The sequence below is a fragment of the Chrysemys picta genome, chromosome 2 (genome assembly GCF_011386835.1).
Source record: "Chrysemys picta bellii isolate R12L10 chromosome 2, ASM1138683v2, whole genome shotgun sequence".
In the NCBI taxonomy this organism is placed as follows: domain Eukaryota; kingdom Metazoa; phylum Chordata; order Testudines; family Emydidae; genus Chrysemys; species Chrysemys picta.
The window spans coordinates 175,625,346-175,643,757 of record NC_088792.1 but is presented as its reverse complement, the minus strand read 5'-3'; the positions used below and the strand labels follow the sequence as shown (position 1 = coordinate 175,643,757).

Below are 18,412 nucleotides of genomic sequence, written 5' to 3'. Positions count from 1 at the left end.
GATGCAGTGTAGTTGCAGCCATATTGGTCCCAGGATATTAGAGAGACAAGGTGGGTGAGGTAATACCTTCTATTGGAGACAAGCTTTTACAGAGCTCTTCTTCAGGTCTGGGAAAGGTACTCCCAATCTCACAGCAAAATGCGAGGTGGAACCGATTGTTTAGCAGAAGTAGTTAGCACATATTGTAAGAGACCATTCAAGGCAGAGGATGGCAGAGAGTGGGTGGACAGTGCCAGGGAATGGGCAGGGTTTTTGCTTCCCCCGCCTTCTCACTTGCCAGACTAGCTGAGCCAGTGTGTGGGGGAAAGGGAATATAATAATTTATGGCTGGTATAATCCCTGGGAGCAAGGAGGAAGCAGAAGAGGAATTGGGACCCAGAGATGTGTCTGAGTTACAATATTTCCCAGGCTGCTCCTGAGTGGTACTGTTTATGCACCACCCTTAGCTCAGAGCTGTGCCTATGGCTACAAATCTTTTCCCAATGTGATATGTGAACATCACTGAAAAGGAAAAGAGCCAGATTGTGCTTTTAAGCCATTGGCCAAGGTGTGTATGGGGGAGGTCTCTGGAGGATACATACTGCAGTGAGGGCCTCTGGAGGAAGTGTAACTGATTTATCCAGAATTCCTCCACGTAGAAGCAGTTCTGCCGCCCAATTGTAGTATCCACTAGTCCATGTGGTCAGAGTGACCCAGCTACACAGAGCTGCAGATTTTACATGACTGTGTATTCCCTTCTACTGCATATTGTGCAGTTTAATATATTTTAGAAAACACAACATGTTAACATTTCTGCCCCGAGAATCATTAACTAACATGTGGCTTCAACTGTATTTGGACCCAAAATGGAGGTTTTCATGGGTCCTTGGCTATTTCATTTCCACACTATGCTGGTTACCAGTTTGAGAGATGATCATGACTTGGAACTCAGAGAGAGGAATTCTTTGAAGAATGGAATTGGAGGATTTAGGGATAGAAGTTTAATTTAGTAAAGAATAATAAAATGAACTGGAATAACAGTTGTCAAATCTCTATTCCAGGGCTTTGCTGGTGCCAAAGGAAACAAAGGAGATATCGGAGAACCAGGATATAGGGTAAATCTACCAAACCATGTCTTGTGTCTCTATTAGAGCAGAGGGTAAGGGCCTGAGCACACAATTTCTCAGTGCACATAAGTCCATTAAGGTCACTGGGAGTTTTATGCACAGAGGTCTTGCAGAACTGAATCCTAATGTAGTAGTGTAGACTTAGCTCATACAGAGCCTGATTGTTTGGAACCCATATTTGCATTGGTGAACCCTCACACAAGTAGTCCCATTTAAATCAGCAAGACTGTTGGCAATGAGAATGTGCTCATTAAGGGATAGCCCACAATGGGTACTACATCTGCCAAGTAGTACTGCTGCAACCAGACTTCAAATACAGGGACAGAGTCTCCTACTTTTACTCACCTAGTGTAATACCTTACTCCAGAAGTAGTCCTGTTGATTTCAATGGAACTACTCAAGAAGTAAGGTACCACTAAAGATAAGAGTGACCGAATTTGGCCCAGAGCAGTGTTACCATTACTAGAAGTGGTAGGCTGAGCCCATAGAACTGGCCTATGTATTAGTTCCCAAGTGTTGTCTACTATTTAAAGTTGTTACTCCCTCAAAAATGAAAAGAGAATTCAGATCAAAAATGTCTTGAAGCAACCAAACAATCTCTCCTAAACAGCAGAGGGCAGGTTTCTGACTTAGGTCTGCATGATAGATAGATGTGTGCTCAGCCAACCCCTGTGTGGATTTCATGTCATTATCTACATATAACAGGGTTCACTCACCACTGGGGTGCCCCCTTGTGGCTGGGTCAGGGGGTCAGCTCTCATCCAGTCTAGTGTCCCCTTCCGTTGCTTGCTCCATGGCCCCTCTCACTCTCTAGGACTCACAGTGCTTTCCTTGTGACTCAGCCCACCAGCCAGGTCATTATATAATTTTACCCCTTCTGGGGTATCAAAGTCCCTCAGAACCTACTATCCATTTACTGTCCCTGGCAGTCCTCTTTGCCGACTCCCAGTCTGTACCACTTCCCCAGTGGCTGATAGGGGAACTTGGCCCCACCCACTACTCTGGCTTCCAGCCCAGGAACCCTACCATCAGCAGACAAGGTCTTCACACCCTTGCAGCATTTTCCCTGGGCTTCTTCCTACTTGGCCTTCTACAGGCTTTCTTCCCCTCAACTACTCTGGGTAAACCTTTCCCACAGAGATAGGATCCCAGGGTTGTTATTGCCACCTGGCTTTATTCCTATCCACTTCTCTGTGCTTAGCGAGTGACTGTAGACTCTCCCTACAGCTTTATTCAGCTTGCAACTTCCAGTCTTTTTATACTAACCAGCCTGCTTCTGCCCAGCTGGGCTTCATGTTGAGTTAAGCGTGGGTCTCCTTCCAGGTGCAGCCAGATACCCTAATTGGCCCTTCAGGCCCACACTAATCCTTTCAGGGCTGTGTGGGGTGCATACCCTATCACACTGCTGTAGGTTTTTAATTCTTTACTTAGAATGACTACAAAGAGCTGCCATTCGGAAAGGATTCGTCTTATAAAAGAATCAAAATGTAATGGAATTGTTGTTATTATTAAAGGAAATTACACCTGACTGTATGTTTTGCAAGAAGCCGACTGCAAGGTCTATATCTGATCTGAAGCATGACTGATCGGAGGTGAAGGCTCTAATGCCTGTCAATCAAAGAATCATGATCTTACTGATGTCTTTCACTTTACATAACATAAAAGTTTGGATAACTCTATTATATGACCATTCCTTTATTTTTCCTTCCACTCAGGGTTATCCAGGAGCCCCCGGAGAGACCGGAGAAGATGGGCCAAAGGTATAAAGAAAGTCTATTTTGCCTGGATTAAGTGCTTTATACTGTACTGCAGAAGTCAATGGGAGTTTTGCCATTGCTGTCAGTGAGCACAGGACCAGATACTAACTGAACACCTATGCTGTCAAGGTTCCTTCCCCACTCTGAACTTTAGGGTACAGAGGTGGGGACCTGCATGAAAACTTCTAAACTTAACTACCAGCTTAGATCTGCTTTTGCTGCCACCACCCAAATGATTTATGAGTTATTTGGGAAACTCTGTCCTCCCCCCAAAAAACCTTTCCCTCCCTGGGTACCTTGAGAGACTCCTCCACCAATTCCCTGGTGAACACCGATCCAACCCCCTGGGATCTTAAAACAAGGAGGAATTAATCAATCCCCCCCCCCTTTTCCCCCCACCAATTCCTGGTGAGTCCAGCTCCAATCCCCTTGGATCTTAAAACAAGGAAAAATCAATCAGGTTCTTAAAAAGAAGGCTTTTAATTAAAGAAAGAAAGGTAAAAATCATCTCTGTAAAATCAGGATGGAAATAACTTTACAGCGTAATCAAATTCAAAGAGCCCAGAAGAACCCCCTCTAGTTTTAGGTTCAAAGTTACAGCAAACAGAGGTAAACACTCTAGCAAAAGGAACATTTACAAGTTGAGAAAACAAAGATAAACCTAACACGCCTTGCCTGGCTGTTATTACAAGTTTGCAATATGAGAGACTTGTTCAGAAAGATTTGGAGAGCATGGATTGATGTCTGGTCCCTCTTAGTTCCAAGAGCAAACAACCCCAAAAACAAAGAGCACAAACAAAAGCCTTCCCCCCACCAAGATTTGAAAGTATCTTGTCCCCTTATTGGTCCTTTGGGTCAGGTGTCAGCCAGGTTACCCGAGCTTCTTAACCCTTTACAGGTAAAAGGATTTTGGTGTCTCTGGCCAGGAGGGATTATAGTATTGTACACAGGAGGGCTGTTACCCTTCCCTTTATAGTTATGAAATATGCATTAAAAAGTTTGAACAGTAAAGAAGGTACAGGATTTTAGGAATGCATCATGCAAATGGTTTATTGTCCCCTGTCAGAGGGATGCACATTTTGGAAGCCACCAGTAGCTCACCTACAAAACATTACTTTATTCCTACTACCAAAATGATTTCATTCTATGTTATTCTTTAGCTATATTATTTCAAACTATGTATGAACTTCCCCATCTACACTGTCATTGTTTGTTGAAATGTTAGCAAACCTTTCCTTTTCTGGATGAGCTGGAAGAACACAGGGAATGTAACAAGTCCACTCTCCTTGGAATGGGCATGGAAACTCAGTTACTCTCTCGACCTTGGAGATGGTCACACCGAAATCAGGACATTATATGGATACCTGAACGTCTAATGCCCATGCTGTGCCTGTTCTGCGGTTTGATAAAAGCCTACAGGGCTGTCAAGCAAGACTCTTTCATGAGCACTAAATTCATTCAAACATACAAACAAAACCAGAAAACTAGATCTTCTGTAATAGTGTTCGGAAGAGTAATGGGGCTTAACCCCCATCACCTACAAGAGCCCCAATTAGTCATGCTCCTCACCTGGGGGTGATTAACTGATTCCCTCCTGGCTAGAGGATTTATAATCTGACAGAGGCAGTTCACTTAGAGAGAGGGACTGCAGAAAATGCAAGTCTCTCTGGTAGGGAGAAGCTCTGGGATAGGGTTTAACAGACAGGAAATAACAGAGGACGCTGAAGGAACGAGTTAGACTCCTGCAGGGGAAGCCCTGAGGTAGAGACAACAAGGGAACTACAGTGAAGCCTGAGCGCGGTGGAAGGATTATTAGTTTGAAAGTTTGTTTGGACTTTTATTTGGACTTGTTCATGCTACTTCAGAAGAATTGTATGTGACTTGGCTAGTGGGCCAAGCCACAGAACACTCAAAGGAAGAATCGGGAGAAGATGCAGGCAGTAAAAGGCCATTGAAGGTCCAAGAGAGAGCCCAATCTGTGGGGGGGGGGAGTGGAGGGAGAGAAAAGGATGCTGTGCAATGCTGCAACTGGAGATGAGGGAACCCATGAGGTGAGGAAGTGCTTATAGGAAGTTATGAGATGGTGTTGCTATTTTGATTATATTAATATTATAATTTTCAGGGCAATGAAGGATCTCCAGGAATACCAGGCAGTGATGGCATTCCAGGAAGGGATGTAAGATCTAGTTCATAATGCTCAATGAATCCCTTTTCAGGCAATAAAGCCATATCCTAAGAGAGATTCCATTGTCTCCTAGGGTCCTCTAGGAATACCAGGATTAGAAGGCGAGATTGGACTCATGGGACCAAAGGTAAAAAACAACTTGGTAATTAAATGACAAGAAAGCCATGAGTCCATCATTTACAAATGGTCTCAAAATTATGAAGTGAAGATGACAACAAAACAAAAAGAGGCTCAATCCTCCATCACTACAAGTTCCCACGCTGTCCGAACTCACAGACGAAAGCTTGTTGAAGCAAAATGACGCTGCAGGCTCAGTAGGGTGTGGTTACATGTAATGACATTAACGTTATTGACCAACCTAGCAGTGTTCCAAGTTCTAGCTTTCCTATTGGTTTTGTTCTCTGTTTTATATATATAAAAAAAAGCATTACCTTTGAGAAAAATAAGGGTTACTAATTTTCTTCACCACTAGAAAAAAGCTCCCATGTGTTGCAACATGGGTAAATTAAAAGCCCTCTTTTGGAAAGGATCGTCTTAACTGCGAGATAAAGGGTACTAAACTAGATCAAAATCTGTCATCAATTCCCCTTTGAAAAAGGTAATTGAAAGAGGCTTTCAACTGTCTTTGCAGGGAGATAAAGGCGAGCGAGGTCCAAGAGGCCCACCTGGAAGGCCAGGTTCCATGGTAAGGTATATGCTAAAGTATGACTGTGCATCCCCAAGAGCTGTCCTATTCCTAAAACTACATATGAAAAAAATCCTTCTCTAAGCAGATGTGCTCCTTTTGGGCTCAGTCAGGCCTAGGAGGTGCATCACTACAAAGCATAAGAGAACTTGTGGAAAGCTGGTCAGGATTTTTCTCTTTTCCATACAGGGCACCAAAGGTGAAATGGGGGATCCTGGCCTACCAGGTAACCCTGGCCCTAAAGGAATAAATGGCCAAAAGGTAAAGTCGCATGTTAAAGGTGAATAAGTAAAATGGTTACTTCAGTCTTCTCTGTGAGTCATGTCAGTCCCTCTCCTGTCTTGCCCACAGGGGGCTCAAGGTGAGACTGGAGATGACGGCCCAAAGGTATGGCTTGTTATTTGCTTTTGAAATACATACTTGGGAAAAGAGATTATACATCTCCTATTGAGCTGCACTGTAATGACTTTATAATGGGACTGGTGTGCATCTCTGGCTTATGAATGGGATTTACAAAAAATAAATTTTAAATTTTATGGAGATATCCTATTTCCTCGAAGTGGAAGGGACCCTGAAAGGTCATCAAGTCCAGCCCCCTGCCTTCACTAGCAGGACCAAGTACTGATTTTGCCCCAGATCCCTAACTGGCCCCCTCAAGGATTGAACTCACAACCCTGGGTTTAGCAGGCCAATGCACTGAGCTATCCCTCCCACACACACATCTTCCTGAGTGCTCCAAGAATGAGTGATTTCAACTGCGATTTGGATGGTCATGGAGCTTATGGCTAAGAGGCTCTGGGGAACGACTCAGATGTTCTTATATTCTCCACAAACCTGACTCGCATATTTAAAACCATCATGCTGCTTCTGCTGCCACACAGCAGGTCAGAGTTCACATCCCAGCCTTGGGTCTGTATTCCTTGAGACAGGAAGGAATGGAAGGAAGTACTGTGGCGGCACTAAACTCAATCTTTGGAGAGAAGGGACATTTTGTGTCACACCTGACTATCCTCTGCGGCCAATGAAGGAGCAGTACTGATGGACTCCGACGGGATCTGTGTTGAGCCCTTCTTGGGGGCAAGAAGGGTTGTCATGACACAGGCTCCTAAGGTTGGAGGGGTGATGGTGGAGAACAATGTGTTTTATCCACGGATCTCAAAGAACTTTAACAAATAATTAATACCCCTACACTGCTGTGTGATAGGAATTCCCAGTGTACAGGTGAGGAAAATGAGAAACAGAGAGGTTGTACCTTTCCCTAGCCCACATAGCAGAACAATGGTTGTGGCAGAACAATGAACAGGGCACAGGAGTCCTGATTCCCAGTCCCCTTTTGCCCTCTAACCACTAGATCATATGTCCTATGAGAGTCACGGTTCTTTCCTAGCACTCCTTCCAGGGCAGGCAGTGATGAACACCCTCCCCACCTCCAGTGCACAGACAGGACTTAGCCTAAGGGTTCAGTTGGGTTAGTGTTTTAGTCAGAGGGCGCAGGAAATGCAAACAATGAACACAGGAAATCTTTCTCTAATTGAGAGACTGTGAAAAGCTATAAACTGTATTCCTCCTTTACAGGGTGATGTGGGAAGAAAAGGAAGCCGTGGGGATGCTGGATCCCAGGTACAGCCCAATGCCCTTTGAAATTAAAGATGTCTAAGTACTTGGTGAATGCTGAGCTCCATAAACCTAAATTATTAACCTATTTTCAATTACTTTCTGACAGGGGGATGATGGAGACAGAGGAGACAAAGGACAAGTATGTTTATTTGTCCATTGTGGTTATGTAGAGTCAAAGGAAATATCTGTCTTGCTTCCAATGCTAGGTCCAAACCCTTTCCCCCACTCCATTGGCATGGAGAGTTCTTATCCAGGGAGTCCCTTTGCTACAGAAGGGTGGGGGGCAGGATTAGGAGAGCTCATGGATGGACCTGCACACCACACAGGCCATGTAGCTCTGCCCCACACCCCAACACGTGTTTGGAGTGGGCTGTGAGTAGCATGAGCCAAGACAGGTGGGCTCCATGACTTTGTGGAGACACTGGCCGTTGACTTCTGAGCAGCACACCAACCATCCGGGTTCCTGCAGCCCTGAGATTGCAGCAGCAGCAGCCACAGAGCATTGAGGTTGCTGCTCACAAACTGGGCAGGTTGTTCCTTCACAACTGAGCAGCCACAATGAAGCCCAGTTACTCATGCTGTGTGCTGGGTAGAAGATTTTCCCCTTCAGGAGAGCAATCTAGAGTGTGAACCTTCATTAGAACCAGCTGATTACTACTTCAACCCCCTACTTAAAACTTGCCCCGAACTGACTTGTTCTCTGTATATTTAGAGAGGCTTTCCTGCCTGTCTCTGGAATTAGAAAATAGACTCAGGCACTGGTTGAGTGATACCAAGTTCTGTGAACATTCAAGTAGGTGGAGTCTGTTGGACAGGGAGGGGGAGATGCATAAAGGCCAGAGAAGTGGGGACTGTTGGAATGTCAAGGGGGTTGGTGTTTCTCGTATTCTGATAAGCTTTGGCTCACCAAGACCAGTGAAAGCTTATCTGAAATGAACCATCTCCCTATGAAAACCCTTCCTTTGAGAGTCAGAAAGGCCATACAGGATGAATAAATGTGTCCACAAAGAATTAATGCATGTGCCATGCAGCAAAACTCCTCTAATGGTAAGCCACCATGGTGCATATAATTGATAAAGAAATTGAATGGCTGAACTGAATGGAATATGCTACTCTACCTTCCCTGATGCTCATTACTAAAACCTCACACAGCAGAAAAGACCTGGATTAGGTACTGGCGGTCCAGGATGTCCAAAGCTAACTATTAATGGTCAGAGTTTAAGCAGTCTCTCTCTCCTGCATGCTGGGGGAGGGTGACATTAAGATTTGGGGCTATCCAGTACAGCCTCCCAGAGCTTCTGGGCAAATGATGTTCTACCACAGCCCGACAGGAACCTAAAATCATTCTCTCTTATAATGCTCACCCTGCAAGGTATAGGGTTAGGTAGAATGAAAAGGATCTGCACAAACACCAAGGAGAAGTAAGAATTGTGCTGCATGAGCTCAGGTATGATGGTGGTGGGTACGTTTAGACTGACAGAGCTAGACAGAGAGAGGAAGGTAGCTGAAGGAAAAACGGGTGCCTCTTTGTTCATGCTTATTGCTATTTTTCTCCCTTCAAACTTTTCCTTTCACCTCCTCCCATAGCAAGGAGAACGTGGCTTTCCTGGCCCTGCTGGTCCAAAGGGACAAAGAGGTGTCCCTGGATTACCTGGTCCAAGAGGCTTCCCTGGCCCCACTGGAGAGGATGGAGCAACTGGGCCCCCTGGATCTCCAGGGTCTCGGGGACCTGAAGTATGTTCCAGCTCCTTCTTTTTCTTTGCATTTTCCTTATTTGGTTATTGGAGTGCTGGTTGTTTTGCTTGTGAATATCAGCATATTCTCTCTCTTCTGCTGCGTATAGACCTTTAGGGACAGCTGTTGAATATGCACTCCCCTTATTTCTCAGTCATTGCACAAAATGTATTGTATAAACATTACAGAAACTAATCCTGGGGGGCGGTAATGGGATAAAGAGCCTTTGATCTTTAGGTCACTAGTTCAAATCCAGCTCAGACTGGTGGGTACTGAAAGTTTTTTTTTCTATGTGAAGGCTATATGAGTTTGTCTATCAAAGTTCAGTTTTGCTTGGAGACACATCACAAATCATCCTCAGAGTTGGCACAAATTGATGTCTTTGCTGTTGTCTAATGGATGAGAAAGTACAATACTATGTGACTTAGGTGACCTATTGCACACGGAGAACAGTCCAATTGAACAGTTCATGAATAACCCAGAGGTGGTAAATTGTTCATCCAAACTATTTGATGAATGTATACAGCCTAATGAATACCCTTGGGAGATACACAGACAAAATACCAATTCTATTTCTGTTGCGTTTATAAATTTGTACTTTCATCCTAGGGGCCAGGGCTGCCTGAGGAGCAGGTGTATGAACTGTGTCGTAATGTGGTTATAGCTCAGATAGCCCAATATGCACCTGCTATCAGATACAAATGTGCCAGCGCCTGTCCTACTGCTAACATGACACTAATTGGCCCCCCAGGGCCTCGTGGAATGGCAGGACCACCAGGAAAAAAGGTGAGAACTTGCTACGATACTGATAGTGTGCATGTGAATATTGTGACAAGATGGCCAATGTTCGTATGGTGGGTCCCGCACTTTTCTGGGGGGGGGGCTAAAACGCCTCCCTTTGCCCCTGCTCTTGGGTGCCGAAGACCCCACTAGTGGCCCGGGAAGATGGTAGAGGAGGGAAGCGGGGGAGGGGTCTGGGTTTGCTCCTCGCTCTGAGTCCCAGCCCCTCTCAACCCCTGCGGGTTTCTTACCCTCTTCCCCTTTGGTTGGGTTACCCTCAGTCCTTAAACACTGTGGGAGGGAGTCGCCCTGCCGGGCAGGGTCTCCCTTACTTCGGTTGTCTGAGCTTTCAAATCGCACAACGCACCTCCAAGCTCCAGTCTACTCTCCTTCTTCCTCCTCCCTGACTGCCTGAAGCAGTGAGTTTTATTAGGTTCCTGGCAGGGTCTTAATTGACCCCAGGTGCTCCAATTAACCTGTAGCAACCCTCCCTAGTCTACAGGAAACCCTGCCTTAATTAGCCCAGGGTTTATATATTTCCCCTCTCCCACTCTCCCACTGCTCCCTGGCTCTCCTGTATCACAATATGTTTGCCGGCATCAGTGGAAGTATGGCCATTCATTTCAGTGGGGCCAGGATTTCAACCAGAGTGTGTATGTACACTCTGTGTCAGGTCCTTTTTTGTTTGTTTGTACCCCGGTGTCATGATTGACTGTGAAATAAAACAGTGTGTGCTCTTCCCTTCAGATCACACACACCAGGTATTTGACCATGTCAGTCATTACTTGTATGACATCTAACGTGGATGCCTGATAAGCATTGGTACCAGCAGAAACTGCCAGCCAAGAAATCAGTCTGGCACTCACTCCTCACCCATTGTTCCACAGCGATACCCTGTGCTCCCTAAGCTCTCCACAAAATGTACTCATTAATATTTTTCAAAACAAGTGAGGATCAGAGCAAAAAGCCCTTTAGCTGAGAATGCCACCGTCAAGGCAGACTGCAAGAAGACAGTAATAAAAGTGCTTCTGCAGTACCCTACTGGTTAACCAGAAGCCAAACACAATCCCCTCTGGGCATTCCAGCCCTTGGCTCCCACCCAGACAACTGAAAACCCATTTCACCATATGTGAGGTTCTTTCTAATCCCAAAGGACAAGACACATTGCACCACCAGGTCAATATGAATCTCAGATCTTACCCAAATATCATGCTGTCAGCCAAGCCTCACTAAGATAACTAAAGATTTATTAATAAAAGGGAAAAAAATAGAAAGTTATAAATGGTTAAGGAATCACATACATACAAGTGATTGCAAAGACCTTATATCAGGTTTGTGATAGAATAAACTGCTGGTTTGCAAAAGTCTCTATGGAATCACCCAAACAGATTGGAGGTCATCAATCCTTGTTTAAAGCTCCCTTGTTAGAAATCCAGTCCAGAGCAATGAAGCAGGGGTGAAAGTAACTTAAAGGACTTACCAGTACGCCGGAGTCCTGAGCAGGGGCGTGGCCTCAACCGGAAGAGGCGGGGCCTTTCAAGATTTAAAGGCCCTGGGGCTCCGGCTGTGGCTGGGAGCCCCAGGGCTTTTAAATCACCCCAGAGCTACAAGCTGCAGAGGCAGCTGGGAGCCCTGTGGCTCAGGGGCGAATTAAAGGGCCCGGGGCTCCAGCCACCATGGAGCTCCAGGCCCTTTAAATCACTGTGGGAGCTCGGCTGCCAGAGCTCTGGCAGGGATTTAAAGGGCCCGGGGCTCCCCGCAGTAGCAGGAGCATCAGGCTGTTTAAATCACCACGGGAGCCCGGGTGCCGGAGCTCTGGCAGTGCTTTAAAAGGTCGGGGGCTCCCCGCAGCAGCTGGAGCCCTGGGTCCTTTAAATCACCACCGCGGAAGCCGGTGCAGTCCGGCATGGCATACTGGCTCTTGCCGGTACGCCGGACCGGACCATACCGGTTTACTTTCACCTCTGAAATGACAAAATGGGGATGTTTCAGGGGTCTTTTATATCCTCTGTCATGTGCATGGGAAAGTTACAGTCCCAAACAAAGCCCACAGTCCCTGTTTGTGGAAAGTTACTGGCCCAAGATGGAGTCCAGGATCACATGAGCATATCACATGTCCTTACCTGGCTTTCTGCATCACAGGGGGTGGTCACAGGTTCCTTGATGTCTGAGGCAGGAGGACCTACTGGGCAGGACGAGTTTTCTCTATGGCCCATTGTGAGAGATGAATGTCCTTGATGGGCCAACACATAACTGTCTAGACTTGATGTAAATCTATTTGAGAGGTTTCACCCAGGAACAAACACATTTGAGATCCAAATACATAGCCAGTGTTCATAATGTCATATACAGAGATGATACATGGATTGAACCAAGATAATCATACTCAACAGATTGTAACTTTTCCATTGACACCTTACATGATGCACTTTGTATAAGATGAATGGAAATTGTGTAACAGTAGTAACAGTGATATAAATGGTCACCTTTCTTATACACAACATCACAGCATGGCACCCTGAAGAGCCTTCAATAAGAAGAAATGGCAACCACTGGAATAAGTTTGCACTCTGCCTTCAGTTCCCAGCAGTGCTTTTCTAGCTGACTGGAGCAGAGCTGATACAGAGCATAAGCATACTCACCTCAGGACTGGACCTGGACAATTTGATCCTGAATTTCTATGGTGAGGCCTGGAGACGTCCATTAAGAATGATCATAGGAGAGTGGGGTAGGAAAAATGTAGAATCAATTATTTGGTAGCTCTGGTTAGGTCCAGACTGGACATACAATGAGAGCAGAGTTTCTCATTACATCTCAGTGCTTCTGCTTTCAGGTGAAATTCTGAAGTCCTGAGATTCCTTGGCCTGCTTGTTTTCATTTTCTTAGAGATAGAAAATGAAAACAGATATCTCAAAATTGCCATTTTTTTTCTGACGATGGCAAACACCCTGGTTTGTGCCTTTAAAAATTAAAACCACATATATCATTTTAATAGGGAAAAACAGGTCTTGATGGATTTAAAGGTGAGCCTGGTCCAAGAGGACCTATTGGATTTCCTGGAGCTAAAGGAGCAGCTGGGGAACCAGGTAGGGACACACGTACGCTTAGATTAATTCATAAGCAATGTTCCTCTGCAACCGAATCCAGTGCACACGCTGGTTTCTTTATGTGCTTTGTGCCATGTAGGAGACAGAGGCCAGAAAGGTGAGAGAGGAGATTCGGGCATGGGACTCCCTGGCCCAGATGGACCTCAAGGCTTTAGAGGTAAAGAGAATTTCAAGTGATGTTTTATCTGAGGTTTTAACTTCCTTGCTCTATATTTTTCAGTTATTCACCATAAAACTATAGACTCAGCTATGAAACATATATATGTCCAACTTATTTAATAAAGTTATTTTTTGTACAATTGAAATATTCCCACTGAAATATTTACAGCTCTCCATGAAAATACTTTACTTTGTTCATGAGCTTCACAGTTTTCCTACATAATCTCTATTTTAAGTATGGGGGAGGCCATGCTGCTAATTTGATCACTGTGCAAACCTGTAAAGATTTTAATGGCACCTGATGTGTACACTGACAGTGGTGTGTGTCAGCAGGATGTTTGTAAAAGAAATGTTGAGAGAGAGTGACTGGTTGGGAATTCAAAGAAAGGGTCGCAGAGAGGACCCCCACTATTTTCTCCTGACCTTGCTGGAAGAAATCAGATTTCTTACCCCTGAAATGGTGTGCTAATAATACTGGAATAGCTAATGCTAGATCTGGCTGGAGGATGACACTTCCATTTCACAACAACTTCCCAGCTTTCAGAATTTGTTTTCATTCTTCACTGTAACAAACCCAAAACTTTTTGAATGTTTTTGTGAAACAGAATTGTGAAAACATTCATTTTTGGATTGAAAACATAGGTTTTCAATTTGGGTCTCTCTCTCTCTCTCTCTCTGGTCAGAAGTGACCAAAGAACCATGGACCTCTGAAACCTTCTCATCAAAATTGATATGGCTCTATAAAATATTCCCGCTTCAGTAAAACAGCATATGTCAACAAAAATATATTTAATTTAAAATGTTCCAATCAGCTCTAATTAGCATCTAGTGTCAGGATGACCCTGGCACAATTTTGAGTGTATTAAAATGCACTTGCCCTTATCAAGTGTCTAGATTACACTGAGAAAGACTGAGGTCCTTTGTACAGGTTTAGCAAGGTCCCGTGAAGGGGATTTATTTCATGTGGATTCATTCTGTACAATGGGAAGGGAAGAACACACACAGGGAAATTTAACAGAGATGGTATGTGCCCCTAGACTGATTCACTAGATAGCTCCCTATTGATCTTTTTCACCCTCACAATTTGCTGATGATCTTGAATTTCTTCAAACCATGAGCCTGATTCTGACCTCTCTTAGATCAGTTTTGCATCAGTGTAATTCCAACAGCAATAATGGAGCTATGACTGATTTACACCAGTATGAATACAAGGAAAATCAGGCCCCATTTTGGGGCAAGAGGACTCAGCTTTTCTTTATATAATTTCCTTGTTTCGTTCTTCTTCTAGGATTCCCTGGACATCCTGCTGTTGCCAAAGATGGCCAGCCAGGCACAGCAGGTCCCCCTGGATACAGCGGTCCTCCAGGTCAGCCAGGATTTCCTGGCCCTTCGGGTGTCCCTGGACTATGTGAAGCAACAGACTGCAGGATCTATGCGCCTCACCTACTGTCAGAACAGGGATTAGTGAAGGGACCATCTGTTTAATTATAAAATAATAATGATGCCAGGATAGATGTGGAAAAATATCCGGATGGCACCCATTTCCTGTTGGAATAACGCCACCACCTGATTCTTCATTGGTGACCTAGTAATGTTCTACTTGGCTAATGGGATCCTGATATTAGGCATTAAACCCCAAATGTTGTGATTTCTTTATTATATGCCCAGCTATATTTATGCAAACCTGTGCAACTGGTGTATTGTGGAAGTACCATTTCACCCTCAAATCATTGGTGCATAAACACTAAACAACAGATAAGTAAACATTGCAGTAAGTCCAGCTAAGAATAAATTTTGCCCTCGGATCTTCAAGTACTACCCCATTTTAATAGTTCTAGTTAAAGTTCTTGAGTGTTTGATTATCCATTAAAAAGCAACAGAGGGTCCTGTGGCACCTTTAAGACTAACAGAAGTATTGGGAGCATAAGCTTTCTGCATCTGAAGAAGTGAGGTTCTTACCCATGAAAGCTTATGCTCCCAATACTTCTGTTAGTCTTAAAGGTGCCACAGGACCCTCTGTTGCTTTTTACAGATTCAAACTAACACAGCTACCCCTCTGATACTTGATTATCCATTGAGACTCAAGGCTGCTTGACTTTTATTTAAAATGTATTCTGGGTCTCTTATAAACCAAGTGAATGCAGATAAACAAGAAGAGACAAATTCTGCTCTCAGTTATAATAGTCTAAACTCAGAGCAACTTCAACCAAGTAAATCATTTCTCTGGATCTACCCTAAACAGATGAGCTGAATTGATCTATCAGATTGAAAAAGTCTGTATGGCAAGATGCGGTTTTTTTAAAAAATCTCTATGTAGACAGCCACAGTCTATTCATTCAGCCTATTTTATGCTGAACTGTACACTTGCTATTTTATTGTATTCCTGCACCTCATTTTGTAATTCACAAAGCTGGCTGACTAATCAGACCTTGGCATGTCCATATTATCAAACAGAAGAAGACAGACAAAAATCCGTGTTTGAACTTGGCTGTTGTTGTGTAAACAATATTGTGCTCTATGAGCCAAAAGCTGTAATCCTTTCTCAATCCATTGCCTTCAATAGGTGTCTTGCCTGATTACGGCTGGCAGGATCAGTGCCACTGTTTGTACCTCTAGAAGACTAGTTCAGTAAAGAAAGGTTTCATCAGTTATTCCCAATTCCCTTATTAGCAGAAGCCTGCTGTCTATGGTAGTGGTTCTCAACCAGGGATCTGGGGCTGCCTGGGGGACCTTGAGCAGGTTTCAAGGGGTCCACCAAAATAAACCAGAGAGCAGGGCTAGTGTTAGACTTGCTGAGGCCCAGGGCAGAAAGCCTGAGCCCCGCTGCTGGGGCTGAAAGCCGAAGCCTGATCAAACTATCGTTGTGGGTCCCTGGGCAATCACCCGCCTTGTGACCCTCTAATGCTAGCCCTGGCTTTTAATTTACTGGATATGCAGAAAAACAGGTGTTGTGGCACAGGTGGGCCAGGGAAGTTTTACAGCATGTTGGCAGGACCTCAGAAAGCAAAAGGTTGAGAATCCCTGCTCTATGGAATTGGCCCTGCTCATAACTAAAGATACAATTCTGTTTTCACTGAGGGCAATGGCAAAACTCCCATTGGTTTCAGTGGTGCAGAATTGAACCTTCAGGGCCAGATCCAAAGTCCATTAAAGTCTATGGAAAGTCTCCCACTTGATTTCAATGATCTTTGGATCAGGCCCTATATGTATGCAACAGCTGACCCACCACTCTTCACCGTTTTGTGGGTTTGGCTTTTCACTGGGAAAGGCTGTGGCACCTCATTCAAAGCTTTCTATATTTTTCTTTATCACCTACTGCTGTTCATGGTTCAGAAGCTGCTTGTAGGGTTCCCAGCCTGTGTTCTGTCCCATGCTATGTACTGTAAACTGTCTTGGGTTTGTCTGTAAGATGCCTAGCACACATCCGATGCTCTAGGAACTCACATCAATAGCGATACTTCTCAGGACTGACGGGGAGAGGAGGGTGTTACCTGTGGGGCAGGGTTTCATGTTTGACGTTTTACATTTTCTGCACAACTGTCGGTTATTTGCAATTCATTAGTACTTCCCTGGATCTTGAAGTCTCCTGGCAGCTTGACTAAAATGACAGGCTGAAATTCTAGATGTTTACTCTGTCACGTTGAGCTACTGCTTCGAGCATTTTGGTTTCTGCATGTTTTGCTGCCACCAGTTTCATACACTGATCTTTGTCTGACAAAAAAAATTAAGGACTAGAATGTGATTAAGGCTACAAGACATCAGAGGGGACTAAGAACCGCACCATATAGCTAGATTTGTGTGACCTGGGTACTGGGTTTGGATGTGCAAGAGTAAGTGGGCCTATTACCTATTTACTCTCTCCCCAGAGCAGGGAGTGGGAAGGAGCAGAGAATGGCCCCATCCTACCTTACTCACTGGCCAAAGTAGCTGAGCCAGTGGGAGAGGTAGTAACCTCCTGCTGGTATAGGCCACCCCTGTCTCCCGCCCACCTGAAGGAGCAAGCAGGGGAGGAGTTATAACTGACAGGTGCCACAGTGTCTCCTAAAGATACTCATGGATTGGTGTAGACCTTGTCAGAGATGTGCCTAAAGACTCAATCTAGCTCTGGAGGATTACTCTGGATGCCCAATGGTGACAGTGTCTGTGGACCAAGAGTCAGTTTGAAGGGTTCTTTTCTATAAATAAATTTCCCAGAAGGGAATCAAATAATACATATGCACATTTGTTTTTCAAATTACAAAACTTTTCTTGTTTAAAAAATAATGGATTTATCCCTCTCCCCTCCCTCCACTAAATCCAACCAAGACAACTTTTTCCTGGTTTTCTCTCTCATGTGGGGAGTGGTGGTGAATAAGTGGTGATTAAAATAAAAGTACACAAAAAATAATGCATTGAGGGCTTAGCCTATGCATCCACACTAAAATGTTGCTTCTAGGTATGAAGTGTTTTTAAATACTCAACATTTTAGTCGGGGGTTTGGTTGCACTGAGGTATGGGGTACAGGGAGTGTGTACATACAGAACCAGGCCAAATCTGCTCTTGTGCCTTGATTCTACCATTCCTTGAGAGTGCAGAAAGTGATGCAAGGATGCTGCGATCCCAGGCAACTGTGAGAAGAGATTATTGTGGAAATTTTCAAAAGGTGGCCTCTTTCTAGGTAGTGAGAAGGGTAGCTGATGCAAATGGCCTGTTGCATGCTCCAGCTGGAACTTAGAGCATGTTTGTGTGCTCAAGAGATTTTCAGAACAGTTTCTTAATTGCATCCAATGTGCCCTGGGCCTGAGCTCTCCCCCTCCCTTCTCTGTCTTTCCAACCTAGTCTGTTCCCCTCCTCTCCCTGCCCATGACATTGAGCATGACAGAGGGATCCATCTCTTGCCCCTGCTTTTGAGGGTCACGTCTGTTTTGAGTTCAGCAAGGTAGCTCCTCAGGAGCACTGCCACCAGCGAGATGTGTTACTCAGTTCATTCCCCCAGCTGCCCTACCATTGGATTTAATACCCAATAGCCTCCACAGAGCAGAATTGTTTTGACAAAAGTAAAACAAAATCTCCGCCTGTATATAGAAAATTCACATGGACTCCAACGCTTCAAAACCAGAGCCATTTCTCACACAGCACAGCCCAGTACAACTTTAGCTGCCAGGAAATATCAAAGGAATACTCACAGCTTGGCTGGAGTCTTTAGCTATCCAGGTAAAATGTGCAGAATGCCATTCTAGTGCCTAGTGTGCAGGATTGCCCATCAAAGCCAAGTTCCATTTGACAGAATTATTATTAAAAAT

The 18,412-nt window shown here is 44.6% G+C and overlaps 1 protein-coding gene across 11 annotated transcripts in view; it reads left to right on the top strand.

Annotated features, from left to right (window-relative positions):
• The window catches only part of LOC101940961 (collagen alpha-1(IX) chain-like), a 59,629-nt gene extending 41,473 nt beyond the window's left edge, over positions 1–18,156 (top strand). For 9 of the 11 annotated variants that reach the window (XM_042860559.2, XM_024102861.3, XM_065584948.1 and 6 more), the window contains 14 exons: positions 1,041–1,094; positions 2,822–2,866; positions 4,986–5,039; positions 5,122–5,175; positions 5,680–5,733; positions 5,923–5,994; positions 6,085–6,120; positions 7,309–7,353; positions 7,457–7,489; positions 8,938–9,084; positions 9,694–9,870; positions 12,860–12,950; positions 13,051–13,128; positions 14,419–18,156. In XM_042860559.2, the coding sequence (XP_042716493.2) occupies positions 1,041–1,094; positions 2,822–2,866; positions 4,986–5,039; positions 5,122–5,175; positions 5,680–5,733; positions 5,923–5,994; positions 6,085–6,120; positions 7,309–7,353; positions 7,457–7,489; positions 8,938–9,084; positions 9,694–9,870; positions 12,860–12,950; positions 13,051–13,128; positions 14,419–14,615 (1,137 nt within the window). In that variant the 3' untranslated portion in view covers positions 14,616–18,156. The remainder of the gene's footprint in view (positions 1–1,040; positions 1,095–2,821; positions 2,867–4,985; positions 5,040–5,121; positions 5,176–5,679; positions 5,734–5,922; positions 5,995–6,084; positions 6,121–7,308; positions 7,354–7,456; positions 7,490–8,937; positions 9,085–9,693; positions 9,871–12,859; positions 12,951–13,050; positions 13,129–14,418) is intronic. The other 2 variants (XM_042860561.2, XM_024102863.3) reach the window with 1 other exon arrangement.
• The last annotated feature ends 256 nt before the right edge of the window (positions 18,157–18,412 follow it).